General features: G+C 38.2%; 1 protein-coding gene and 1 long non-coding RNA gene across 3 annotated transcripts; one reads left to right on the forward strand and one right to left on the reverse strand.

The window, feature by feature from the left end:
- Window positions 1-1655: 1655 nt before the first annotated feature.
- Window positions 1656-9639, forward strand: LOC110739445 (protein ECERIFERUM 1-like). The gene is made up of 10 exons (XM_021919902.1): window positions 1656-1954; window positions 3423-3643; window positions 4889-5121; window positions 5336-5555; window positions 7302-7677; window positions 7991-8098; window positions 8329-8529; window positions 8643-8744; window positions 9048-9221; window positions 9327-9639. The coding sequence occupies exons 1-10, from the start codon at window positions 1895-1897 to the stop codon at window positions 9489-9491; spliced, it is 1860 nt and encodes a 619-aa protein (XP_021775594.1). The 5' UTR covers window positions 1656-1894; the 3' UTR covers window positions 9492-9639.
- LOC110739446 lies at window positions 7456-21078 on the reverse strand. 2 transcript variants are annotated; one of them, XR_002514819.1, is made up of 3 exons: window positions 20565-21078; window positions 20149-20222; window positions 7456-7592 (listed from the first exon to the last, which is right to left on the reverse strand). It is a non-coding gene; the product is annotated as an uncharacterized LOC110739446 (long non-coding RNA). The 2 variants fall into 2 exon arrangements; XR_002514818.1 differs by lacking the exon at window positions 7456-7592 and having other exon boundaries at window positions 20148-20222; window positions 20565-20770.
- Between the last annotated feature and the right edge of the window lie 4539 nt (window positions 21079-25617).

Consider the following 25617-nt stretch of genomic DNA (forward strand, 5'->3'; position numbering starts at 1 on the left):
CTGTTGAAGCGGATTCAGGCGTTCGCTAAAACTAACAGGATCGGATTTGCTATAACTAGAGGGGTGGAGACCTAAATTGTATCTCGGCTCCCCACCAATTTCTTCTAAATTGATTGACATTGTTGGTTTTTGATAATAATAATAATAATAATAATAATAATAATAATAATAATAATAATAATAATAATAATAATAATAATAATACGTACCCAACTTTTAATTTAAATATAAAGACCAGAAATTAATATATCCATGTTTAATTTGTTCGAGTCATTATCGTCAAGTTAAACGCTCGTGGAGTGATACAAGATCGATGCATGATAGTTGCCGACATTAAAACTTCTATTTTTGAATTTCATTTTAATCTGTGTGATCTGTGATTTGACTAAGGCAGTTAGCCTATGTTATGATGTTTCTTCTCGATATTATTCACTCAATTATTTAGCTGGCCAAAATCCTTAATTATTTAATAATTAATATATGAATTCAAGCATTAATTTTTGTTTTAGATCAATGTTATTACGGAGTATATTTTATCTATCAATTAGTATTATATATAGGAACATGTTATACATAGCCCTTAGGGCTACATGTAAGAATTAAAAACACTCTTGAAAATTGTGTAAATTCAAAAAATCATGACAAAAACACACTAATTACACTGATCTATGCGTGTTTTTATCATTAATACCTAATTTTATCAATTAATTAAAAAAAATAAAATAAAAAAATTGACCCATTTGTTCGAACATTTGAGCAACCTCTTTCCCTTTTTTTTTTATTCCTATTAAAAGAAAAATCCCACCTTATATACTAAAAGAATAACCTCATTTTTTTCATTGCATGTAACCCCTTTATCCATCAAGGCAAGGATCTTTTTGCTCAATTGATAGGAAAAAACTTGCGTGGAGCTAATCCACAAAAATATCATTGTGAACCCGAGACTTATACGCACGCAGCTGACTTTATATGGAACATACTACATATCATAATTTTAATATATTAACCTTATTTTTAACATAGCAGCATTTATTAAAACTTGTGTGACTTTTATTATTGTTATGAACCTAAAGTACAATGTTATGTTGAGCATAGTGACCCTAGTTTTAAAAATTAACTTGTATTATTCATATATAAAATAAAATAATAACCCCCTCTAGCTTTTATGATGGCACAATGACTTTTATTCCAACATAATAACCTTTATTTTAATATAGTGACCATTTTTTTTTAATTTTTGTAATAAAACAACCATAGTGTCTCTAATATTATTGGTTCACAATAAATAAGTGTGAACCAGTCTATTAAAGATATTGTACATTTGATATACTTCCTTTGTTTTTCTTTTATTGCACCATAAAGACTTTAATTTGACACTATTTAATTACATAATCTTTTTTGACAATCTTTTGTGATTTAACCGTAAGGTCAAATATATATGTGAAATCTAGTTAGATTCACCTTAATATCTACTTGTTGAATATTAATTTTTTTTATAATTTTTACAAAAGTATAATTAAAGATATTAATAGCCAAAGTAATGTATTGACAAGCATAAAATCATGATTTAATAAATCAAAACGAAGGAATTACTCGTATATTTTTTTTCTTCTTATTTTAAGATTATATATTGATATATTCATTAAACATCTGGTGTGAGTGTCGCCACGAAGAGCTTGGCTAGTTGCCTCAAGCAAATCGCTCGGGGATAGGGGTAGGGCCACTTACTTACAGGCTCCTCCTATAATTAAGTTAAGAGAGAATGATAATAAAGTTGGACGTAGCTTATATATAGGCTTTGAATAATAATAATAATAGTAATAAAGTCGTAGCTTTAATTAATTTAAGAGAGAGTGCTAATTACTTAGTTTAAAGTTGTAAGAGATAAAAGTGTATGGCGTCTACTCCTGGTATCTTTTCTCACTGGCCGTGGGAACCTCTCGGTAACTTCAAGGTGTACTCTCTATTTTACTACAAGTATATCTTCGTCATTGCTATTTATTGCGTATTTGTTTCATTTTTTTAAAATTTTTAACAAATTCATGATATATATATATATATATATATATATATATATATATATATATATATATATATATATATATATATATATATATATTGTGCAATTCTACAACATTGAAGTATTTTGCATGACCTAATAAGAACACGTGGCAACCAAATAGTATTTGACTATTTGGTCGCCTTGGTCGGACTGTATCTCACAATCTTAATAGTACTAGTATAGCACTCGTGCGATGCACAGTTTACAAATTTTAATATTTATATATATTCATTTCAAAATATTTAAAGCAAAATTATTTAATACGAAATATGTAACATTGAATTTTCTTATAGTTTTAATCATATATTTTTAGTACTATCAAATGAACCACTAAATATGATGTAGTATTTGAAAGCAATTTATTTCTTCTTCTTATATGTAAAGACTAAATAAATAAATAAACCAACAGGCTTTTTCCCATCTACAACCTCTGTCAACACAAAAAAAAAACTTGACATTTTACTTTTGAAAATGAGAAATTTAATTTCCCCATATATATATAGGATGAATAAGTTTATCTCAAATTCTATATATTTCGCATACATTTCATTCACCCATGGAGAACATAAAATTTGAAAGGGTTTTCTTAGTTATGTCATCATTAAAATTGTTGAATTTCTAAGATATGCCCCTTTTTCAAAAGAACAAATATGACTTTTTCTAAGTTGTATTAGTTTTTAGTAAATGGGATGACTTTTTCTAATATATTCTAAAACCATGAGCATGACTTATTTTGGCATGATCTTTCCACTGTATTTTTAATACAGTGGAGAATATATTGACTTATTTTGAGAGTAGTGCATCTAGGCGCATAAGCCCTTTGTGTTTTGGAAACACATTAGTAGTTCGACATCTATAATGGTAATTTGTAGGCTTTTTTTTTCCTCTTTTTTTTTTTTTTTTACTATTGTACATGTATATAGTACCACTAGATTATAGGTTGTATTAGTAGTACTATTATATCTCACAATGGTATAATACAATATTTGATACAACATTTACATATTTATTTGTACCATTAGAAAAAATATTTATACCATTACACCATTCAATGGTACTATTTACCGGTATTTTATACTATTGTTAATATTTACAACTGCAAAATATATAGCGCCTATGCGCCAAGAGTTTTCCTTATTTTGGCATACAGTGGAGAATATATTGACTTACTTTAATACTGTATTACCAGGAGTATGACTTTTTCTAAGGCGTCTACTCCTGGATGTTACATCTTCGTTCAAAAAGTCTAAATCAACAAAATTTCATCATTACAAATATAAAATTTCATGTATGCTGATTGCTGATCGAATGACAGTTAAAAATAACCTCTAACTAGTTGATTTAATTGTATGGGTTGAAGTATGTTTTAGTGGCACCAGGGATTATTCATAGCATATACTTGTACTTGGCGAGATCGGATGAGAGAAATCCATTCTATCTCTTTGTGTTCTTTTGTATGCTATGGAGGATGCTTCACCAGAAGCTATGGATAAGTTTGTCTCGATATCGAACAGCAAAAGGCAACAACCTTATTGTCGATAGGAGTATCGACTTTGAGCAAGTTGACAGGGAAAGCAAATGGTAACGTAATTTATCATCCTCAACTTACATCCATGTTGCTTGTTTTTCCTTGGCAATAGTATCAATAATGACAGTTACATGTTTATATACTCTCTCTGTCCCATTTTACTTGCAACGATTAGACATTTTTCCTCTCTACTTTATGTTAAATCGTTGTAAATAATATGAAATGAAGGTATTAATTTTTTTTTGGATTTTTTTGAAAATAACACCACTATTTTAAAAAAATGGATTATAACACCACCTTTTCTCGAATTTGTATTATAACACCACATAAAAATAAAAAAAAAAATTGATTTCACCACCTACTAACGAATTCCATCCAAGAATCCGTTAGTGGGGCTCACTTTGAACACATGTCACTCATCTATTGGATTAAATAAAATAATTTTTTTTTTTAAAAAAAAATTCCTAAACCAGCCACCACCGTCACCCAAACCTAACCCTCGAAGCTCCGAGACCGTCGCTGAACCACCGTCGTCACCATACCCTGCCCCAAAACCTCCGATACCGTCACCACACCATCGAAACCCCAACCTAAACTAGTCGAAACCCCAGCCCACACCGTCGCCGAACCACCGTCAGCCGAAACCTAACCCAACCCAGCCGAAACCTCCCAGCCACTTTGCTTCCTCCCCGAAAAACCACCCCTGTACTTCCGCTTCACCTTCAAACCGGTCTAAAACCACTTTCGAAGCCCCAGCTGGGTCGATTTTGCGGTGAGGCGACGACATGGGTGGTTTTCGGTGGTTCGTGGTAAGGGTTTGCACGGATTGATTGGTGGGATTTGCGCGGGGGGGGAGGGGGGATGTGGTGGGTGGGGATGATGGCCGGTGATTTCGCCGGTAAAGGAAGGGTTGCCGGCGTCAGTAGGAGTCTCCGGCTGTGGAGTCGCGGCCGCCGGTGGTGGGCTAGTGGCTGGGTTAGGGTTATAGGGTGTTTTTCTTCTTTTTTTTAAATTTTTTTTACCTTTATTTTTTAAACCAATGTGTTATTGCCACGTGTCTATCTTGGGTCCCACTAATGGATTTCATCCAAAATTCAGTTAGAAGGTGGTGAAATCCAATTTTTGGATTTTTTTTTTGTCGTGTTATAGTCAAAGTTTGAGATTATGTGGTGTTATAATCCATTTTTTGTAAAATTTGTGGTGTTATTTTCAAAAAAATCCTTTTTTTTTTTCTTCCCCCTTTTCTTTGTATACATGTGACACGTTTATTTTATGTATGTGGTAAATTATACAATCAGGGATGACCAGATTCTGTTTAATGGGATCTTATTCTATATTTCATATTGGGTGCTAGAGGATGCAAAGAACATGCCTTTATGGAGAATGGATGGTCTCCTTCTAGTTTTCATAATTCATATTGGTCCTGTTGAGTTTCTCTACTATTGGTTACATCGCGCTCTACACCATCACTTCCTTTACTCTCGCTACCACTCTCATCACCATTCTTCTATTGTATCTCAACCCCATACTGGTAAGTCGTCAACACAAAATAATCATTGTACATAATGATCAAACATCCTGGAAAATACATATATGAATCAAAATAAGATTAATTAATGTTGAGTTGTACGTACTGTTATATCAATTGGAAATAGGTGGAGTAACTAATTCAACTAGACCTTGTTATATGTTACTCATCATTATTATATGTGTTTAATCTAGAGCAATTTTTTTTTTGGTTGCAGCTGTGATTCATCCATTTGCTGAACACATAGCATATTATTTTATCCTTGGATTACCATTGATGGTAACCACATTCATGGGAACTATCTCTATAGCTACTGTGGCGTTGTATCTCACTTACATCGACTTTATGAACAGCATGGGTCATTGCAACTTTGAGTTCACTCCGAAATGGGTGTTTGATATGATTCCTCCACTGAAATATCTCATGTACACTCCCTCGTAAGTAACTTTACATGTACTGTACAATACAATTCTCGATCTATTTTAAAAGGAAAATTATTTTTCATAAAGGTCCTTTTAAATAGGTTTTTTTTGTTGTAATGGTGACACAAAAGACCCTTTTATTGCACTTAGGTTGTGACAAGGGTCCTTAGAGACCAGATTCCAACAGTTAACTATTTTTTTCAACAAAAAAAATTCACATGCCTTGCACAAAAATCCATTTTTTCCCTTTTCCCTTTAATAAGCCCTAATTTTTTCATCGTCAACCTTAACGCAAACGAACCCTATATATAATTCGGTCGGAAATTTTCAACAGAAATTCCGTCGGAAACTATTTTTGGGAAATTAAAAAAAAATACGTCGTGCCACCACCGACACGGCGTATCACCACCTCCAACCACCCATAAATCCCCTGTCAACCCCAACCAAACCCACATCACCACCACCACTAAACCTTAACCAACTACCACTACAGACCACCACCACCACCGCCACCCACCCTTAAATTGACCCAGACGCACCTAGACCCACCCAAACCACGACCCTAAAACTGACCACCCTTAAACTGATCCAGACCACGGCCAGATCTTAACCCACGAGTCCACCGCCACCGCCCACGAGTTCACCATCATCGCAATTCATCCAAAATCACCATAAAATAAAAAAAAATCGCAAAAACCAAAAATAAATAAGAAAAAAAATACATACCTTGCAATTTACCAACAAAACTCTGAAATTGGCGTGTTTTTGGGTTTTAAACGTTAAATTTGACCATGAAAACTCTAGATCTAGAGTTTTCATGGTCAAATTTGACATGAAAAACCTTAATTTATACAAAAAATTAAAACCCCATTTGAGTTCAATGTTCATGCGTGAGTATAGGGGAAAAGGATGAGAAGAAAAAACTGAAAAAGAAAGGGGAAAAGGATGAGAAGAAAAAACTGAAAAAGAATGGGAAATAGGTGATAAGGAGCGAAGAAGAAGAGGCGGGATGGGAGGAAGAGAGGAGAGGAGAGTGAGTGAGAAGAGAGGTGGAGTGAGAAGAGAGGAGAGAGAAAGAGAAATAAGAATATAAAGAGGGAGGGGGCGCCGTTTTTAATTAGGGTTTGGGTTTTTTTTTTTTTTAAATAAATTATGTCGAAAACATATAATATTCCGTCGGAAATTCTTCGACGGAATTATATTCCGTCGGAAGCTTTAATTTCCGGCCAAACATTCCGTCGGAAATTTCCTACGGAATGAAATCCGTCGGAAAACACTTAATTTACGACGAAAATTTTAAATTCGTCGCAAATTTCCTACGGAAATTAAGTGTTTTCCGACGGATTTTCATGTCCGTCGGAACCCTTCCGTCAGAATTAGACCTTTTTCTTGTAGTGAACCCTATTTTGTGAAGAAAAAAAATCATCAAACTCCGATTCTAGTCTCTCACATTAAAATTGTGGCAATTGAAGACAAACCGAACCAGCTGAGGTGGGGAAGGGGGAAAAAAGATTTATAATTTAAGTGATCATATTCAACACACATGAATTTTTTTGGCCAGAAATTAAAAAAAAAAAAAAAAAGTCAATGGTTTGAATCTGATCAAAAGACCCTCTCCACGACCTAAGTGTGATAAAAGGATCCACCTTTTTTATGAAAGGACCTTTACTACAAAAAGACCTATTTAAAAGGACTTTTTTTTGATAAATTTCCATTTTAAAATGCATAAAAGTAATAAGGCTCTATTTTCTGATTTTACAGGTATCACTCTATGCATCACACCCGTTTCAGGACAAATTACTCTCTTTTCATGCCATTCTATGATTACATCTATGGAACAATGGATGAATCAACAGATATAGTTTATGAAAGTTCTCTGAAGAAGCCGGAAGATGTTCCGGATGTGGTTCACCTTACGCATCTGACAACTCTGCAGTCTGTCTACCATCTCCGGCTTGGGTTTGCCTCACTTGCCTCGAACCCTTTGAACTCCAAATGGTACATGTGGCTAATCTGGCCTCTCACATGCTGGTACGCGCTCATAGCTTGGGCCTATGGTAGGACATTCATCATCGAAAGAAACACATTTAAGAAGCTTAAGGCAAAATTATGGATTGTGCCATGCTTTAAGAAAGAAGTGAGTAATTATTTTCACTTAGCCAGACATTATTTCTATATGATGAGTGACATAAAATGGAACTAACATATATTATGAGTGACATAAAATGTTATTTTGTAATAATACAACTTTTAGGGGGTTTTACGAAATAATACAGTACAATCTTTCGTAACCTCAAAATCCAACGAGAATTTGATTTTGTCTAGTTTAAATGAACACCTCCTAAAGGTTGTATTATTACAAAATAATCCAAAAATTTATTTTTAAAAATGGATCAAAGGTTGTATTATTTTTGATAATTTTTCCTTTTATTATTGGATATTTGGTGTAGTATCTCTTACAAACGAAGGGAGATGCTATAAACAAGTTGATTGAAGAAGCCATACTAGAGGCAGAGGAGAAAGGAGTCAAAGTAGTAAGCCTAGGACTTTTAAATCAGGCAAGTTATTAATTAAGTTATGATTATTATTCTTTGATTTTATGTTATGTTATTAAAACAACGAAATGTTATGTTATTGAAACAATGAAATATATATAGCTAAGTTTTATCTTCTGATCACTAACTTCTCAGGTTATTTATAAATCAATTTTAGATGTCGTATGACTTTATTTATGAATCAATTTTATTTAAAAAAAAAAAGTTTTATCTTCTGACCACTAACTTCTCAGGAGGAAGAGTTCAATAGAAACGGCAAAATTTACTTGGAAAAGCACCCTAAGCTCAAAGTAAAAGTGGTAGATGGTAGTAGCTTAGTAGTCGCGGTGGTGCTTAATAGCATTCCTGTGGGAACTTCCCAGGTTATGTTTAGGGGTAGGCTGTCGAAGGTTGCTTGTTCCATTGTTTCGGCGCTATGTCACAAGGGCATCCAGGTAGTAAATTTGTGCCTTTTATGGCCATGTACTCCATTGATATCTACATTATTGATGTGGTGAATTTCAATATATAAGTATATGAAATTAACCTATGCTTTTATCATATTTAGGTTAGTACCATTAGAAATATTGAATATGAGAAGCTTAAAAAGTCTTTGACAACAGAAGATGGCTCCAATTTGGCTCTTATAACAAATGGCTTTAATCAAAAGGTATGCTTTTGCTCTTTCAATCTTCTAATGTGTATAATCAGAAGGTAGCATGCATGCAGACTCCAAATATGTTTCCGAACACATGCATCCTCGGTTCTAGTAATATTACAACAACTGAACTTTTACACTATTCATCACGCTTGTTTAATTTGATCATATATTATGATTATTTATACGTAAAGAAAAATATAGTCATGTGTGGGTTTTATAGATTCTTCTCGTAAAATACTTTTACAATATCAACTTTTTATAATTTTTACTCTTATATAATTATAGATAATTAACATATAAAATGTGATGCAGGTATGGTTAGTCGGAGAAGATTTAACAAAAGACGAGCAGTCTATGGCATCAAAGGGAACTATATTTGTTCCTTTCTCTCAGTTCCCTCCCAAGAAAATAAGAAATGATTGCTTCTATCTCAACACACCATCATTGGTGGCTCCTAAATCATTCGGAAACTTGCATTCTTGTGAGGTTTGTACAATCCATTATTAATTAATCATCTTAATTGAGTATTAATTCCTCAATTGAAGATCTTAATTGCTTGTGTTTTGGGTGTGCATGCACATATATAAGCAGAACTGGCTGCCAAGAAGTGTGATTAGCGCGAGGCGTGTGGCAGGGATTGTACATGCTTTAGAAGGGTGGAATGTGAATGAATGCGGTGATGAGATTTTCGATGTTGAAAAAATATGGGAAGCTTCCCTTCAACATGGATTTCTTCCATCCAAGACCTTTGCTTAGCCATATTAGCTCAAGAGTTTAATGCATTGATGTATATAGTGACTAATTAGTCCATGAATATTTGCTATGTATTGTGCAAACTTCAAATTATGGAGATGGAGTTGTAATAACTCATGAAAGTATTAAATTTATAACCTACTTCATATTTATATAATCGTTAAGTTTACCTTTGGCCGGATTTTCATCACTGACCTAGTTTTTCGATGTTGACCCACAAAATACCTCAAAAGCCACCTGCTTTTATCCCCAAAACAAACACACCCCACTTTAAATTGCCACCGCCAAGCTGAAACCACTCTCAACCCCAAATTAAAAAGGGCGGTTTCGGGGGAAGTTTCATGGTAGGTAAACATTGAAAAATTATTGGTCAAAGTTGAAAATTCACCCAAAGGTAATTTTTTAAAACTCTTTACCTTTTATTAGATAGTTTCTTATAACATTTTTTTCATTGGATAGTTTCTCATAAATTTTGGATTTTATTAGGTATTTTCTGAAAAAAAAAAAAAAAAAAAAAAAAAAAATCCTAAAAACTATCCATTTTTTAAGACTCCACGCACCTATTGTAGATCGGGGCTCCTCTATTTGTACTCTATACATAGATTTAAAAACATAAACCAAAGTTGTCACATGTCTTTCTTTCCTTTTACCTTTCCTCATAATCAATTTTTTCCTTAATCCCTTTTCCTTATCTTTTCAAAGAACTTCTCTTCATCTCCCCCTTTATTTCTAGTAATTTTTTGAACCTCTATTTTAAATCACAAATTGAATTTTTTAAACCTTCTCTTCTCTCTCCATCTTTCAATTCAATTTACTCACATTCTTAATTCATTTTATTGACCCCTTTTCTTCCATAATTCCTTATATAAATACAAACTTCCAATAAAGCTTTTTTTAACATCACTGAATTATAACTGTACGTGTTATATTATTCACTCGAAAAATTTACGTTCTATTAGAAATATTCGATCATCATTATATATTTTTGTTTTGCAATATGCTTTTTAGGGTGATACTTTCTCATAATGAGCCGACGGGGGAGGAGAGTAATGAGCCGATGCCGCCCCCGTCATTCACTTTCAACCTCCCAACTCCTCCAAGCTTCTCTGATGGTCAGTTCCAATAACTTTTCTTCTATTTTTTTTTTTACTCTTTGCGTCTGTCTACAGACATTGCAGAGGAGCTACAAATGAAGCTGCCCGGCCAGTCCCTTACTGGAGCGGACAGGAAGGCAATGCCGGAGGCCATGGCTCGGGCCGTCCCTGCTAGCAGCGAGACAAGCTGCGGGGAATTCATGAGGGCTTCCTCGGCCCCATGATCAATTGCAACGCTGAAGTAAATCTTTCCCTCAAATGCACTTAGCCAATTTTTCGCTCATTTTGCTAACACATTTACCCTGTACGCAGCTCTTCTTGCGGTTGAATGCCTTCTTGGAATGGAAGGACAAGGAGAACGAGCGGCTGAAGCATGCTTGGGCCCAGATTCAAAAGACCCAGGATGCTGTTACTGGGGAGGCGGCCATCCAGCGCCGCTATTTTGAGACCCAAATCAATGCGCTGTCCGACAAAGCTGCGCGGCAGGCAGAGGATTTGGTGAAGCTGGGCGAGGCCCTAAAGCAAGAGTCCTTGGCCAGGGATTCCATGAGACAAGAGAGGGACCAAGCCCTACTGGACGGCGAACGCTGGAGGGCAGGGTTCGAGGCCTCCAAAAAGCTCCAAAGTGATGTGGCCTTGGCCCAAAACACTTAAAGGAGGCCTTGGACGAGTCGGACACTTTGAGGGCCGAGGTGGAAAGTTTAAAGAAGTCCGTTGAGGATTTGACTCTCCAGTTGCAAACACCTCGGGCCCCTAGCGCAGACGAGGTCGTCCGCATTGAGCAGAACGCTGAGGATAGGCTGAAGAGTTTCTTCTTCGAGGCGTTAGAGCTCATGGTGGAGGATGGGGAGGCCGCCTACTTTCAAGAGCGCTTCACTAAGCGCCTCAACTTCGTCTGCCTCAGGGAGGAGGCTAAGAAAGCAAGCCAGCCTTCTCTTGAGCTGGACGCCACACCAACAACCTCAGAGGATGAGGAAAATCAAGTGGCGGACGGCAATGATGGTGAAGCGGAGAGCAAAGAGGTACCAGCTGAGGACGCCTCTCCTGCAGCTCTTCAGGATCCCATCCCATTCCAAGACTCAGCTTCTGCTCCGGCCGCCCCCTGACTTTCAGCTTTCTATGTTTTTAAGCTCTATTTATGTATAGTTTTCTTGACTTTTTCAACCGCCTTTTTGAGCGGTTTTTATGTAAGATATTTTACCGCCTTTTGAGTGGCCCTTTTATTGATTTGGCTTCCGATTTTGCTTCATACTTTGCCTATTTTATACTTAACGAGTTTTTTGCATTTCTATATGCGTACAATTGGGGGGTATGCCCCTTTATTAGGCGTTCGCCTAGTCCATACTTTGGGTGATTCGATTGGCTTGGTAGAATTTATACCTTAGGTGGTATGACTTTTACCAAGTTAATCAAATCATAATAATGATTGCCCTTGGACTTGGTGGTACGCCGAATCAACACATAAATTGGCCGTTCGATGGGATTTATTTGAGTTTTCCCATTGAAACTATCGCTCGGACGCACTCAGGAAATTCCAAGTGTGATCTCAACTTAAAATTTTCATGTTCGGCTAGGCTGGAGTGCCTCGGTATGCCCTTGCCCCACTATGTGGGTTTCACAGGGTACCTTACCCCTATCGTCCGCATTAATTTAGGGCGGACGCATTCGTGCGAATTTTGGGCTCAAGCTGCCCATTCTTATTTTATTTAATTTATTTTTGTTCTGCGACCGTGTTGCTATGTTGCAAGTAACCTACTTGAAACTTTCACGCGGCCTATCCGTATAAATTATGACTTGTACAAATAAGCATTAATAAAATGGAAAAATGATTATAACAATGTTTGACTTTTTCATTAATCTGTCAAAATTACATTGTCATGGACGTACGGCTTACATTGCTCGGTCAACAGACCTAGCTGTATACACAGCTTTTTGGCTAAGTAATTAAACATAATATTTCTTCAGATTGTCGGTGTTCCATGTACGCGGGATGGGTCGGCCGTTCATGGCTTCAAGACGGTAAGTCCCATCTCTGACCTCTTCCCTGACTCGATAAGGCCCTTCCCAATTTGGGGTCAGCTTGCCATCCTCATTTGGTCGCCCGACCGCTTCCATCTTCCTTAGGACCAAATCTCCCAATTTTATCGACCGCTTTGACACTCGGCAATTGTATGCCCTGGTCATCCGAAGACGATAGATTTCATGCCTAAGCGCCGCATTGCCCCTAGCTTCAGGAAGGAAGTCTAGAGCGGTCTTCATGGCTTCCCAATTGGCCGCTTCATCATATAGCATCACCCTAAGAGTGGGCTCATACATTTCAATGGGAAGGACCGCCTCAGCACCATATACTAGGAAGAAAGGAGTTTCTCCTGTGGAACTTTTGGTCGTGATTCGTATGGACCACTGGCATATAACACCCGCACCGCAACCAGTGGCTGTCGCACTGCCATCCACGAACACTTTCCAGATATGATCTTCGGCCGTCTGAAGATCCGGCCGAGTCATTTCAGCTAAAAAATCAGCAAAGGCTTGTCCCTTGATTGCTTTTCTTGGCTCAAATGTAATATCAAAACCTCTCATTTCCAAGGCCCATTTGAGCATACGGCCGCTTGCCTCTAGCGTTGTAAATGGTTTCTTCAAAGGTTGGTCTGTGTAGACCACAATTGAATGTGCCAAGAAATATGGCCGCAGCTTTTTTGATGCCATGTACAATGCCAAGCCAAATTTTTCAATGGGGGGATACCTTAGCTCAGCGTTATGTAGGACGTGGCTAACAAAGTAGACAGGGATCTGGCGGCCGTCCCGCTCAGCAAGTAGGACGTCACTTAAGGAGTGCTCTCAGATAGCAAGATAGATGAACAACTTTTCGCTCTTAAGTGGACTGACAAGCCGAGGCAATGTATGTAAGTGGCCCTTTAGCTGTACGAATGCTTCCTCGGCTTCCTCTGTCCACTCAAACATAGCTTTCTTTTTTATGGTTTGAAAGAAATAGCGGCACTTATCCCCTGATCTTGACAGAAATCTACCAAGTGCGGCCAAACAGCCGGTCAATCTTTGGACTTCTTTAATTGTCCTTGGTGACTTCATGTCCAAGACAACTTGGATTTTTTCAGGGTTAGCCTCAATTCCACGTTGATCAATTAAAAATCCGAGAAATTTACCGGACTCAACACCAAAGACACATTTCTTTGGATTTAACATCATCTTATGCCGCCTGAGTTCGGTAAATGTTTCTCTTAGATCCGTCAAATGGTCGGCCGACTCTTTTAACTTGACAATCATGTCATCAATGTACGCCTCCATATTCCGGCCGAGCTGATCTATGAAGACTGTGTTTACAAGTCGCTGAAAGGTAGCTGGGGCATTCTTAAGGCCGAATGGCATGACTCTGTAACAGTACAACCCCTGCTCAATCACGAACGCCGTTTTCTCCTGGTCTTCTTCCCATAACGGAATCTGATGGAATCCGGAGTATGCGTCCATAAAGCTCATCAGGGCATGCCCGGCCGTCGAATCAACCAGCCGGTCGATTTTGGGCAGGGGAAAGCTATCCTTAGGGCATGCCTTGTTTAGATCTGTGTAATCCACGCACATTCTCCAAGTTCCATTCGGCTTTTTGACAAGGACCACATTAGCCACCCATTCTGGGTAAAAGCATTGCCGAATGAAACCGGCGTCCAGAAGCTTCTTAACTTCTGCTGCGGCCGCCTGATTCCTTTCCTCTCCATGATTTCTTTTCTTCTGGCGGACAGTCAGATCTGGACTTATGCCTGGCATCTCGCCGATCTCAAATGCAAATACATCCTTGAACTCTCTCAATAATTGAATTAACTCATCCCCAAACACACCCAAAGCTATTGTGCCCACACTAACTGTCCGATTTGGTTGATCGGGGTCGAGCACTATATCCTGGTGACTGCCGGCCGAATGGGGTCGTAACTCTTCTGGCCGACTGACAGTCATTAGCTGCTATGCTTGCTCTATCTTGGCCGCCTTATGCTTCTGGCCGACCTGGTGTCTTGGGAGTAAGGTTCCTTATTCTTTTGGCTCGGACGATTTTGGTCCGCGCGCTGTAGGCTTAACCGCCAACTGATTACATTCCTTTGCCATCTTCTGACTTCCTTGGATTGTACCTATTTTCCCGTCCGTCCTCTCAAACTTTAGCAGCATTAGGTGAGGCACAATGACTGCTTTTGCTGCATTCAGCGTAGGACGGCCGAGTATGACATTATAGCCAGTAAGCTCTGTCACAACCAAGAAGCGGACGACCATATTTCTTCCCTCCCCTTTTTGCCCAAATCGGACGGGTAAATCTATCCGGCCACCGGGTGGATGACATTCCCCCCAAATCCGACCAACGGGTGAGTGATGTCTTGGAGAGCATCCTTTGGAAAGCTTAGATTTTTCAAGGCGGCCAGGCTGATGATATCAGCCGCGCTACCCGTGTCTATTAATATTCGTCCGACCTTCAGATTGGCTATCTTCATAATGAATACCATGGGATCATTGTGCAAGGCTTTGACCTCCCCCCGATCGGCCTCACTGATAATTACCTCGGGGAAGGGTTCAGCCTTCACTGAATCCATCTGCATCACCTTTCCCAGGTTCCGAGCATCCTGCTTGATCCCTCTCATAGTGGGACCTCCTGAGGCAAATCCTCCTGATATCACGGCCACAAAGCCCGAATCAGTGATGTTGCCATAATCCTCTTTGTCTTTGTTCTTATCATTCTTCTGTCTTTGCTCGGACGTGTTGTTTGTCCGTGTGTAAGTGAATTTGGACTTCATCCCATATGAATTCAGCATGCCCTTCTCGCCAATTTGTCCAGCAGTCTCTTCAAGTTGATACAATCATTTGTGTCATGTCCCACGTCCTTGTGGTAATGACAATACTTGTTCTTGTTCCTGTACTGAGCCGGGCCTCTCAGCGGCTGTGGCTTCTCAAACTCAAACTTATCCTTGATTTCCATCAAAATAGAATAACAATCCTTGTTGAATTCAAACTAGGGCTCGTACGCCTTGACCTTCGTGGTTTTCTGCGGCTGGCCATCAACCACCCAGACTTCTTTTCTCTTTTTTCCTACTTTCTTTTGGCCGGCCGAGTCTTTCTAAGAAGATTTTTTCTCAGCCCCCTTGGCCGGCGCTTCTGCTTTAGTGAGCGAACAAAAGTCCGCCGCCTCAATATAAGCTTCGGCTTCCCGCAGAACACCTGCGTATGTCCGAATCTTTTTCCTTACCAAGTCAAATTTAAAACCATTGTGCCTTAATCCCCGGAGAAATTCAGAGTAAGCCATTTCATCCGGCAGATTATGAATTTGGGCTTTTTCTTGGTTAAATCGTTGGACGTACGAGCGTAAGCCCTCATTTTTTTCTTGGACGATTGTCGCCAAGTTAAGGCTAGTCTTTCGAGGTGGTATGTTGTATGAAAAATTTCCCACGAACAGCAAACTAAGAATTGATACAACCGGCCGGCAAGCTATTGAACCAATCCTGTGCCACACCCTTCAGAGTGGCCGGGAAACATTTGCACCACGTAGCATCATCTACACTTTGCAAGTACATTAGGTTCCTGTACGAGGTGATGTGCTCCTCTGGGTTGCCCGTGCCATCATAGGCTCCCACAAGTACACTTTTCACCTTTGGTGGCTGAGGGGCATTTAGGATATCTTTCAAAAACGGGGGCGGCTTATCTCCCAGAGTAAGTAGGCGCATTTGCCAATCAATGGGTTGCGGTTGAACGGACGGTCCAGTCAGATAGGGAGCTTGTCCGTACACCTGCCCATATGGCCCATATTGTACGTATGCCTGGGGGTTTGGCTGCATCAAGCCATTGAACCCCTGAGGTTGATATTGCAGTGATTGGGCCTGAATAGGAGTTGGAGCATGGAAGACTGGAATAGGAGTTGGGGTGCGAATTGCCTGACTTCCACTGGAGGTGGCCATGTTGGTATGTTGGGAGAGAGAGTGATCTGAAAAATTATCTGGCATAGTTGGGGTTGAAGCTGTGTCCGAGTGGGCAACGCGTTCCCGCTGCTTATGCCTAAGATACTCTCTTGCGTCCTTCCATCGTCTGGGCGGTTCAGGCTCTTCTCTACGAGGCTGCCTACCCCTCCCCCAGCCGACTGCGTTTTCACCAACAAGTCAGATAAATTAGTCCGCGGTACTCTCGGGGACCTTCCAGTCGGCCTCCGAAATGGAGTATTTCCGGCGTCCGTTGCATGGATTGTTTTGCTGTGTGTCTTTCTTGGAGCCCTCTGTTCCTCTCTCCTGGGCGGCTGCCTAGAGGTAGAGGCTCCGTTTTCAATTTCCTTTCTGATTTTGTTAAGCGCGGCCTTAAGAGAGGCTGCAGTAACAAGAGGATCATCATCTTCTTCAAATGTGGCTATTAGAGGATCACTAGTACGGATCGTAGGGATTATATCCTCTACATGTCCATCCTCGCCTGGATTAGGTGTCTGGCCGTATATCGCCATAACGTACGAGTATCCCCACAGACGGCGCCAAATGTTTCGGGTCTTTTTTGAATCTCCTGGGATACTGGTCACGTTTGCTGGCAATACGTTGGTCCCACCTGCAAAACCACGAATATTCCGTTCAACGGAATATTCGCCTCTGACGATCAAGTCAGTGATCAGAACGGAAAAAGGGCTAGAGAGAGAAAGTAGAGAGAAGTTGGAGCTATTTAATGCTCTGTGTTTTCAATTGTCCGAAAAAAATTCCCCCCTCATCATAAATGATTGGGGTATTTATAGGGGTGGGATTCGTGCCCCTCTAGGGTTTATACCCTAGACTTGCGTGACGTGATTGGCTGCGCAATCAACGATCGCCACGTGCCCCTCCAAGGGCGCCGTTTTGCGGCTTTCAATGTCATCTCTCAAAATTTGGGCCCTGACGTTGTTAGGGCTTTTTGGCGTGCTCTTTTTTAGAAGCATCTTCCCGTGGTACACGTGTCGCCCTATGGCTGGGCCACGTGTCACCATGGGATTGGCCTGAGACCTTAAAAACTCTGGATTGCGTGGCATCTTCCCGTGGTGACACGTGTCACCCCATAATTGGGCCACGTGTCACTGTGGGATTGGTCCACGTATACGGGGTATTTTTACCCTCAACAACTCTATAGTCCGTAATAATCATCCAAATAACGCCATGTCGAATAGTTTCAATTGATCTTGAGTCAAAAATCATCCAAAGCATTATTGTATGTAAGCTGAGTTTAGTAGAGCTACTATTTGCAGTCGGTTGACATCAAAACATTGTGAGCATGCTTTGCTTGAATGTGCTTAAATTATAGTTGTAGAGATGAAACTAATTTTGTATTTAAACATGGTGAACATGATTCGATGATGATGATGATGATGCCTAGCATTAACCCACTACTCTTAAGAGTCCGCTAAGGCAAACTAATCACTTTGGAGAGCAAATTCCTTTACATTAGTGGCATGCTTGGATTGGGGGTAATATATTAAGGGGGTAATAAAAGTCAAACTAAGCAAAATGAATGTGAAAATAGGGAAGAAGGAGATAGTGATGATGTGACTGTAAGAAAATTATGTAGTGATGGTATGGTATTAGGTAAAGAAAGATCAGGAATTAATACCCTCATTTTGGAGGCAATGGTTACACTAGGGGGAGGGTGGGTAACTATTACCCTCATTATAAGAGTAATAATTCCGGCCTCCATCTCTCATTTCCTAATGGCACAACTATCTTATTTCAATCGTAAATATTAGGACTGCCACAACACCACCTCTAATTACTTTTGTTTTTTAAAGTTTGACTTTTATTACCCCCTTAATGTATTACTCTCAATCCAAGCATGCCCTAGGTGTTATTAATTACGCATTAACAATTTGAAGCACATATTCCAATTCCAACACACACCCTAGCTTCAAATTATATCACAATGACTATATAATATTCACGTTGGACTTGTTCTCACATCAATTTTGTTGGTAAACATTATCATAAATGTCTTACTTTCAAAGTACTTTCTCCGCATAACTGTATCTATTGCACATATGACATATCTACATATCTACAACATTTTTTTTTGGACTTTGTAAATCACTTCTCTTCACCATGATTCTCTTATTCATCACACACTTCTTTTTTTCATATAAATTGATAAGTGTTTGAGTAAAATGTCTATTGAATTAATTATGTGAATAATTGTCGTTGTAAAAGAAAGAAGATTGGTTAATTTAAAATTTAATGGATATTAAGAAACAAAGCTTGATCCTGGAGGCTTTTGCACCATCCTTATTGGTGCATACTGTATACGTTTGAGTAAAAAAAAAATAGCGGAATGAACATATTATAGAAATATAATGAATATATAATTACAGTTAAAAAAAACATACTATTAAATGTAAAGAACATATATATACATATAGTGAAAAGAAAATAGTAGTAAAATGTAGGAACATAAACCTAAAGTGAAAAGAACATATGGTTAAATAATGTTCTTTATCTCCATGTTCTTTGATTGTCAGTACAATGTTATAATGTTCATTGTTTATTTTGAAATATTCTTTGACTTTTGTCTTTAGAGTATGGTGATTGAATAATATTCATTACATTATATTATCATGTTCTTTATTAACATTACAGATTTTCTTTAGATATAAAAAAAAAAAAGAACATAAAACTGAATGTTCTTTACAAAACAGTTTTATGTATATTATAAAACAATTATATGTTCTTTACTAAACAATTATATGTTCATTATAAAATAACTAGATATTCATTCCGCCTTTTAAAAAAAATACAAGCAGGCCTACAGGAAGAAAATTTCAATTAAGGAATAATTAGAATGCAATCTCACATAAGTGTACAAATTAAACTCACCTTTAACATGACTTGCATGTCACACTTAATCTTATCACTTTTAAAATCAATTTTATTCTGTACGCTCAATTAAATTATTGTTCTACATCCACCACAATTGTAGTTCACATTTTTGTTATTGTAAATGTAGTACAGTGAAAACTTAGTTTCATCCTATCACTTAACATGTCGGGACTAGGCCCTAGCTAGCATTAGCAACAAGCTAACAACTAACATTCTTATCTGGTGACCACTGGCAAACGACCTACATTGTATCCCGAGGGGCTCGAGCTACCCCTGATTAAATAATAATGGATGCGCGTCACAAACTTTTTTCCCTATAAAAATTAAATAATAGTGGATATTTTTTCAATACAAAATAATGCACTATGCTAGAATTTCAATACAAAATAATAAAATTTCAATGAATTAAGTTTAATAATAATTTTTCAGTTTTCACCAAATTTACTTTGCTTGAATTTCATAATACATAGTTCCCGTCAAAAAAATTCATAATACATAGTAATATATACCATCCATATTTTACTACTTACTTCATTTGCATTATTCAATTGAAATCTTTTGAAAAATGTTAAAGTGAGGGGTTGTTGACGGATCAGATAAGCAAAAATAACTGCCAAGACTGGCACATCTCTAAGGCAACCAAAACATACTTAGAAATTTACAACACAAAGTAATATACAAGTACTTAGAAAACATCGGCAATAGAGGATTAAATACCTCATCCTCTTTGAGTTGCTTCATGATAGAGGGATCCATTGCACAACTAAATACTTATTCAAAACTTCTACCAACTGTTGATTAAAATACCAAGAATTAACTCAAATTAAAACAGCCACAAATAATTAACAAGAAATTGAAATTGGTGCATCTCAAGATTTCTCTTATAATTTCAACTTCCCTACGCTACGAAGGTGGTTACTTTGGTAATCATGGCTACACAATTCACCAATTTAATACCCTATTCGATTTGAAACCCGGTAATAAACTCATGATTTCTAATTCCCACAATAAAAATTCGATTATTAGCAAATCACAATTCTATATTTCTTAACCAAATTCTGTTAAAATTAAATGCCCTAAATAAATAAATAAATAAAAGCAATGGAAAGAAAATAAGAGAACGGATGTTATACCTAGCGTGTAAATGAGTAGGATCGATGGTGAAATAATGCTAAACGGCAGAAATTATTACATCATCCCACAGTAAACCGGCAATGGTGGAGGCGGAAACCAGTACAAATTGATCCAGACAAAAGAGATTTTGCACCCTATCATTTCAATGTGGTTCTTGCCTTTCTTAATATCTTATACTGTTAACTGTTTAGTGCTAACAAAAATAAATTGAAATGATAGGGTGTCAATTGTCTTTTGTCGGAATCAATAATTATTGGTTTTGTCGGGATCATTTCAATTTTTGGAAGCTAGAGAAGGATGGGGCAGGTTGCATGTCTATTACCTATTTGGCTATGGTTTTCTTTCTTTCTTCTTTTCTTCGTGGGGGAATTAGGGAAGGATGTTATTGCGCTGTTGAAGCGGATTCAGGCGTTCGCTAAAACTAACAGGATCGGATTTGCTATAACTAGAGGGGTGGAGACCTAAATTGTATCTCGGCTCCCCACCAATTTCTTCTAAATTGATTGACATTGTTGGTTTTTGATAATAATAATAATAATAATAATAATAATAATAATAATAATAATAATAATAATAATAATAATAATAATAATACGTACCCAACTTTTAATTTAAATATAAAGACCAGAAATTAATATATCCATGTTTAATTTGTTCGAGTCATTATCGTCAAGTTAAACGCTCGTGGAGTGATACAAGATCGATGCATGATAGTTGCCGACATTAAAACTTCTATTTTTGAATTTCATTTTAATCTGTGTGATCTGTGATTTGACTAAGGCAGTTAGCCTATGTTATGATGTTTCTTCTCGATATTATTCACTCAATTATTTAGCTGGCCAAAATCCTTAATTATTTAATAATTAATATATGAATTCAAGCATTAATTTTTGTTTTAGATCAATGTTATTACGGAGTATATTTTATCTATCAATTAGTATTATATATAGGAACATGTTATACATAGCCCTTAGGGCTACATGTAAGAATTAAAAACACTCTTGAAAATTGTGTAAATTCAAAAAATCATGACAAAAACACACTAATTACACTGATCTATGCGTGTTTTTATCATTAATACCTAATTTTATCAATTAATTAAAAAAAATAAAATAAAAAAATTGACCCATTTGTTCGAACATTTGAGCAACCTCTTTCCCTTTTTTTTTATTCCTATTAAAAGAAAAATCCCACCTTATATACTAAAAGAATAACCTCATTTTTTTCATTGCATGTAACCCCTTTATCCATCAAGGCAAGGATCTTTTTGCTCAACTGATAGGAAAAAACTTGCGTGGAGCTAATCCACAAAAATATCATTGTGAACCCGAGACTTATACGCACGCAGCTGACTTTATATGGAACATACTACATATCATAATTTTAATATATTAACCTTATTTTTAACATAGCAGCATTTATTAAAACTTGTGTGACTTTTATTATTGTTATGAACCTAAAGTACAATGTTATGTTGAGCATAGTGACCCTAGTTTTAAAAATTAACTTGTATTATTCATATATAAAATAAAATAATAACCCCCTCTAGCTTTTATGATGGCACAATGACTTTTATTCCAACATAATAACCTTTATTTTAATATAGTGACCATTTTTTTTTTAATTTTTGTAATAAAACAACCATAGTGTCTCTAATATTATTGGTTCACAATAAATAAGTGTGAACCAGTCTATTAAAGATATTGTACATTTGATATACTTCCTTTGTTTTTCTTTTATTGCACCATAAAGACTTTAATTTGACACTATTTAATTACATAATCTTTTTTGACAATCTTTTGTGATTTAACCGTAAGGTCAAATATATATGTGAAATCTAGTTAGATTCACCTTAATATCTACTTGTTGAATATTAATTTTTTTTATAATTTTTACAAAATTATAATTAAAGATATTAATAGCCAAAGTAATGTATTGACAAGCATAAAATCATGATTTAATAAATCAAAACGAAGGAATTACTCGTATATTTTTTTTCTTCTTATTTTAAGATTATATATTGATATATTCATTAAACATCTGGTGTGAGTGTCGCCACGAAGAGCTTGGCTAGTTGCCTCAAGCAAATCGCTCGGGGATAGGGGTAGGGCCACTTACTTACAGGCTCCTCCTATAATTAAGTTAAGAGAGAATGATAATAAAGTTGGACGTAGCTTATATATAGGCTTTGAATAATAATAATAATAGTAATAAAGTCGTAGCTTTAATTAATTTAAGAGAGAGTGCTAATTACTTAGTTTAAAGTTGTAAGAGATAAAAGTGTATGGCGTCTACTCCTGGTATCTTTTCTCACTGGCCGTGGGAACCTCTCGGTAACTTCAAGGTGTACTCTCTATTTTACTACAAGTATATCTTCGTCATTGCTATTTATTGCGTATTTGTTTCATTTTTTTAAAATTTTTAACAAATTCATGATATATATATATATATATATATATATATATATATATATATATATATATATATATATATATATATATATATATGTTTCGGATGAAAACAATCGAATCTCGGAAGATCCTTTTATCTTGAGGGAACTTGGTCTCGGTCCGAACGACGCAGGAGCCGAGGGTTTCCTGCACAACAAATACACGTAAACTAGCCTCGGGGGGGACGCCGAGGAAGGCCCCTCCGATGCTTAAGTCAGTATATTAGAGAGAGAAAGCTGTGCAAGAGTTTAGTTGCTTGAGGCTTTATTGTCTTACCAAGAATTGACCAAATTGTTGGCTTTTATACCTTGGCTAATGAAGGAGGCGGATTGGGCCCGGAAGTCAGTTGGGCTGGGCCAAGCTGATTGGGCCGTTGACTGACCTTGACATGGCTTTGAGGATGTTGGTTTTTGACTTTAGCATATTTGGAGAGTTGAACCTTAGCCTTGGGCTTTTAATTGGATCATTCAGTGACCAGGCCCAATTGGACTAAATTGGACCCAAACAACTTGCCCCCCAGACCCGATTTGGAAGGATGACGGGTCGGGTTTGATTTAATCAGAAAAGGAGGGAAGTGAATGATTTGTTGATCCAAAAATGTGAATTTAAACCGTAATTAACCCATGATTAATGAGATAACAACAGTTAATGTGGATAATTGCGGAAGTTGGACGGGTAGTGGGCGATTTAACTGCAAGGTCGTGTGTTTAACGGTTACTTAGTGGGGTGCTTGAGAGAAATTGAAACGCAGACTCCTTGAATTCCCATTTCTGGAGATATAAATAGAGGCGCGTCTTCTCTCCCCACTCACTCATCAACACAAACCCAGAATTCTCAAGAACGCTCAAGAGCCCGCATCAAAACTTCGCAAATTCCCCGAGCATTAAGCTTAGAAGCTGAGACTTGTCACTACCAATTCGTAAATCGGCGGCTTTTGCTTCAGATCAAGGTAAATTCCTTTGATTTTATTTCATCTTTCTTCGACTTTGCACTCTTTCCCCTTTTTCGACTTTTTCCTTCGAAATTCGTCAATGGTGAGGGGAGTTAGAGGTGGAGCCCGTGCTCCAAGAAGAGCAAGGCTAATCCCCGATCCCAGGGTCAGGATTGGGACCTGGAATGGACGAAGGACAGAGTCTGACCCTGCTGAAGGGGTTAGGGCGACTCCCATTTCTTCGGCTCCTCCTCAGAGGGCTGAGGGGGTGAGAGCTTCAGGACGGGATGATGAAGTTCCCGCTGTCCTTTGGGATATCCTCCCAGGGTTTTCAGAGTGGGAGGATGCCGAAGTAGCTTCGGCCATGATAAAGAACCGTCCCTACTCATGGTGGGTAGAGAACGCCGATCAATATCGATTTGCTGAGCAAATTGAGTTGCACTACGGCATTTTTGAAGCTGATGGATATTGGTGCCGAATGCCCTCAGCATCCGATAGAATCCATCGTCCACCCCTGGGGTATGTGGGGGTGTACACGAGACAGCTTCAGTATGGGCTGAGGTTCCCTTTGGACGTATTCGTTCGAGACTTGCTGATCCATTACAACGTTTCCCTGTGCCAGCTGACCCCCACCAGCATCCGAAGGGTAATGACGTACTTATGGGTCTGCAAATTCTTCAGATACGTGCCGAACCTGCACTGCTTCAGAAAGCTCCATCGGCTAGTGCCAAATATTCAGAGTGGGCACGGAAGCCATGGTTCTGGGTGGTATCGGATTGAGTCTCGGCCCCCGTTCCTAACCATGTGGCCGAACGACTCTTCAGACAAGGACTGGAGAGGTCAATGGATTTGGGTTAGGGCGCCCACGGAGCCGAGCCATCCTTATGTTTTCAGCGCTCCCCGGTATCTTGCCGAGCCGGATCCTGATATGGGAAGTTTAGGTCCTCCCGAAGATAGCGGGCCAGACCCGAACCTTAATCAGCAGAACATCTTCGGCAAGCTGCCGAACCGGGGAGGCAGCGGCCGAATGCAGCATATCCCGGAGACTTGGCTCCCCGATACGCACTATGTTTTCCAAGAGAATATGCTGGCAGCTGTCGGCCTCAGCCGAAAGTTTAGGGATGGTAATCTTCTTCGGCTGGGGCCGAGGCCTTTTAATTATCTCTTTTCTTCTTTCATTTTGCTTTCTTGTGATGTGCCGAACTAACTGAATTGACTTCTCCCCTTTTCTTTTTCAGAACGGGACGAGACCAACATCGGCATTGATTACGCTCGCCTTGGCGTCAACCGAGAACGAGTCGTAACTGATCGGGCTCCCCCTATCACTGAACCAAGGCGCCGAGAGGTTCACCTAGACTCTTCCCACTTCCAAATTGAGGCTGTTGCTCTGTATCAGAGGCAGAAGCCTTGGTGGAAGAAGAGGGATCCCTTGTTTCAGCTGCTGGAAGAAGAAGCTGAAGCTGCCCGCACAGCCGAAGAGGTTGCACGGGTACTTGAGGCTTGTGAAGGAGGAGAAGGGTCCTCCAGAGCTGCTGAAGCCGAAGCTGCAGCTAGAGCAGCTGAAGAAGACGAGGCTTTGCTGAAGACCTCGGTGAGTTTTTAGACAACTTTTTTCTTTTCTTTTCTTTTTTTTTTACTCACTCTTCTTCCCCCTGTCTGTTACAGTCTGAA

The sequence above is a fragment of the Chenopodium quinoa genome, unplaced genomic scaffold, assembly GCF_001683475.1.
Source record: "Chenopodium quinoa cultivar QQ74 unplaced genomic scaffold, ASM168347v1, whole genome shotgun sequence".
Lineage (NCBI taxonomy): Eukaryota > Viridiplantae > Streptophyta > Magnoliopsida > Caryophyllales > Amaranthaceae > Chenopodium > Chenopodium quinoa.

Coding starts and splice junctions, on each gene's coding strand:
- LOC110739445 (XM_021919902.1), top strand. CDS start 1,895: ATGGCGTCTACTCCTGGTATCTTTTCTCACTGGCCGTGGGAACCTCTC. Junction 1,955..3,422: donor AACCTCTCGGTAACTTCAAG/GTGTACTCTCTA, acceptor TATGGGTTGAAG/TATGTTTTAGTGGCACCAGG. Junction 7,678..7,990: donor TGCCATGCTTTAAGAAAGAA/GTGAGTAATTAT, acceptor TATTTGGTGTAG/TATCTCTTACAAACGAAGGG.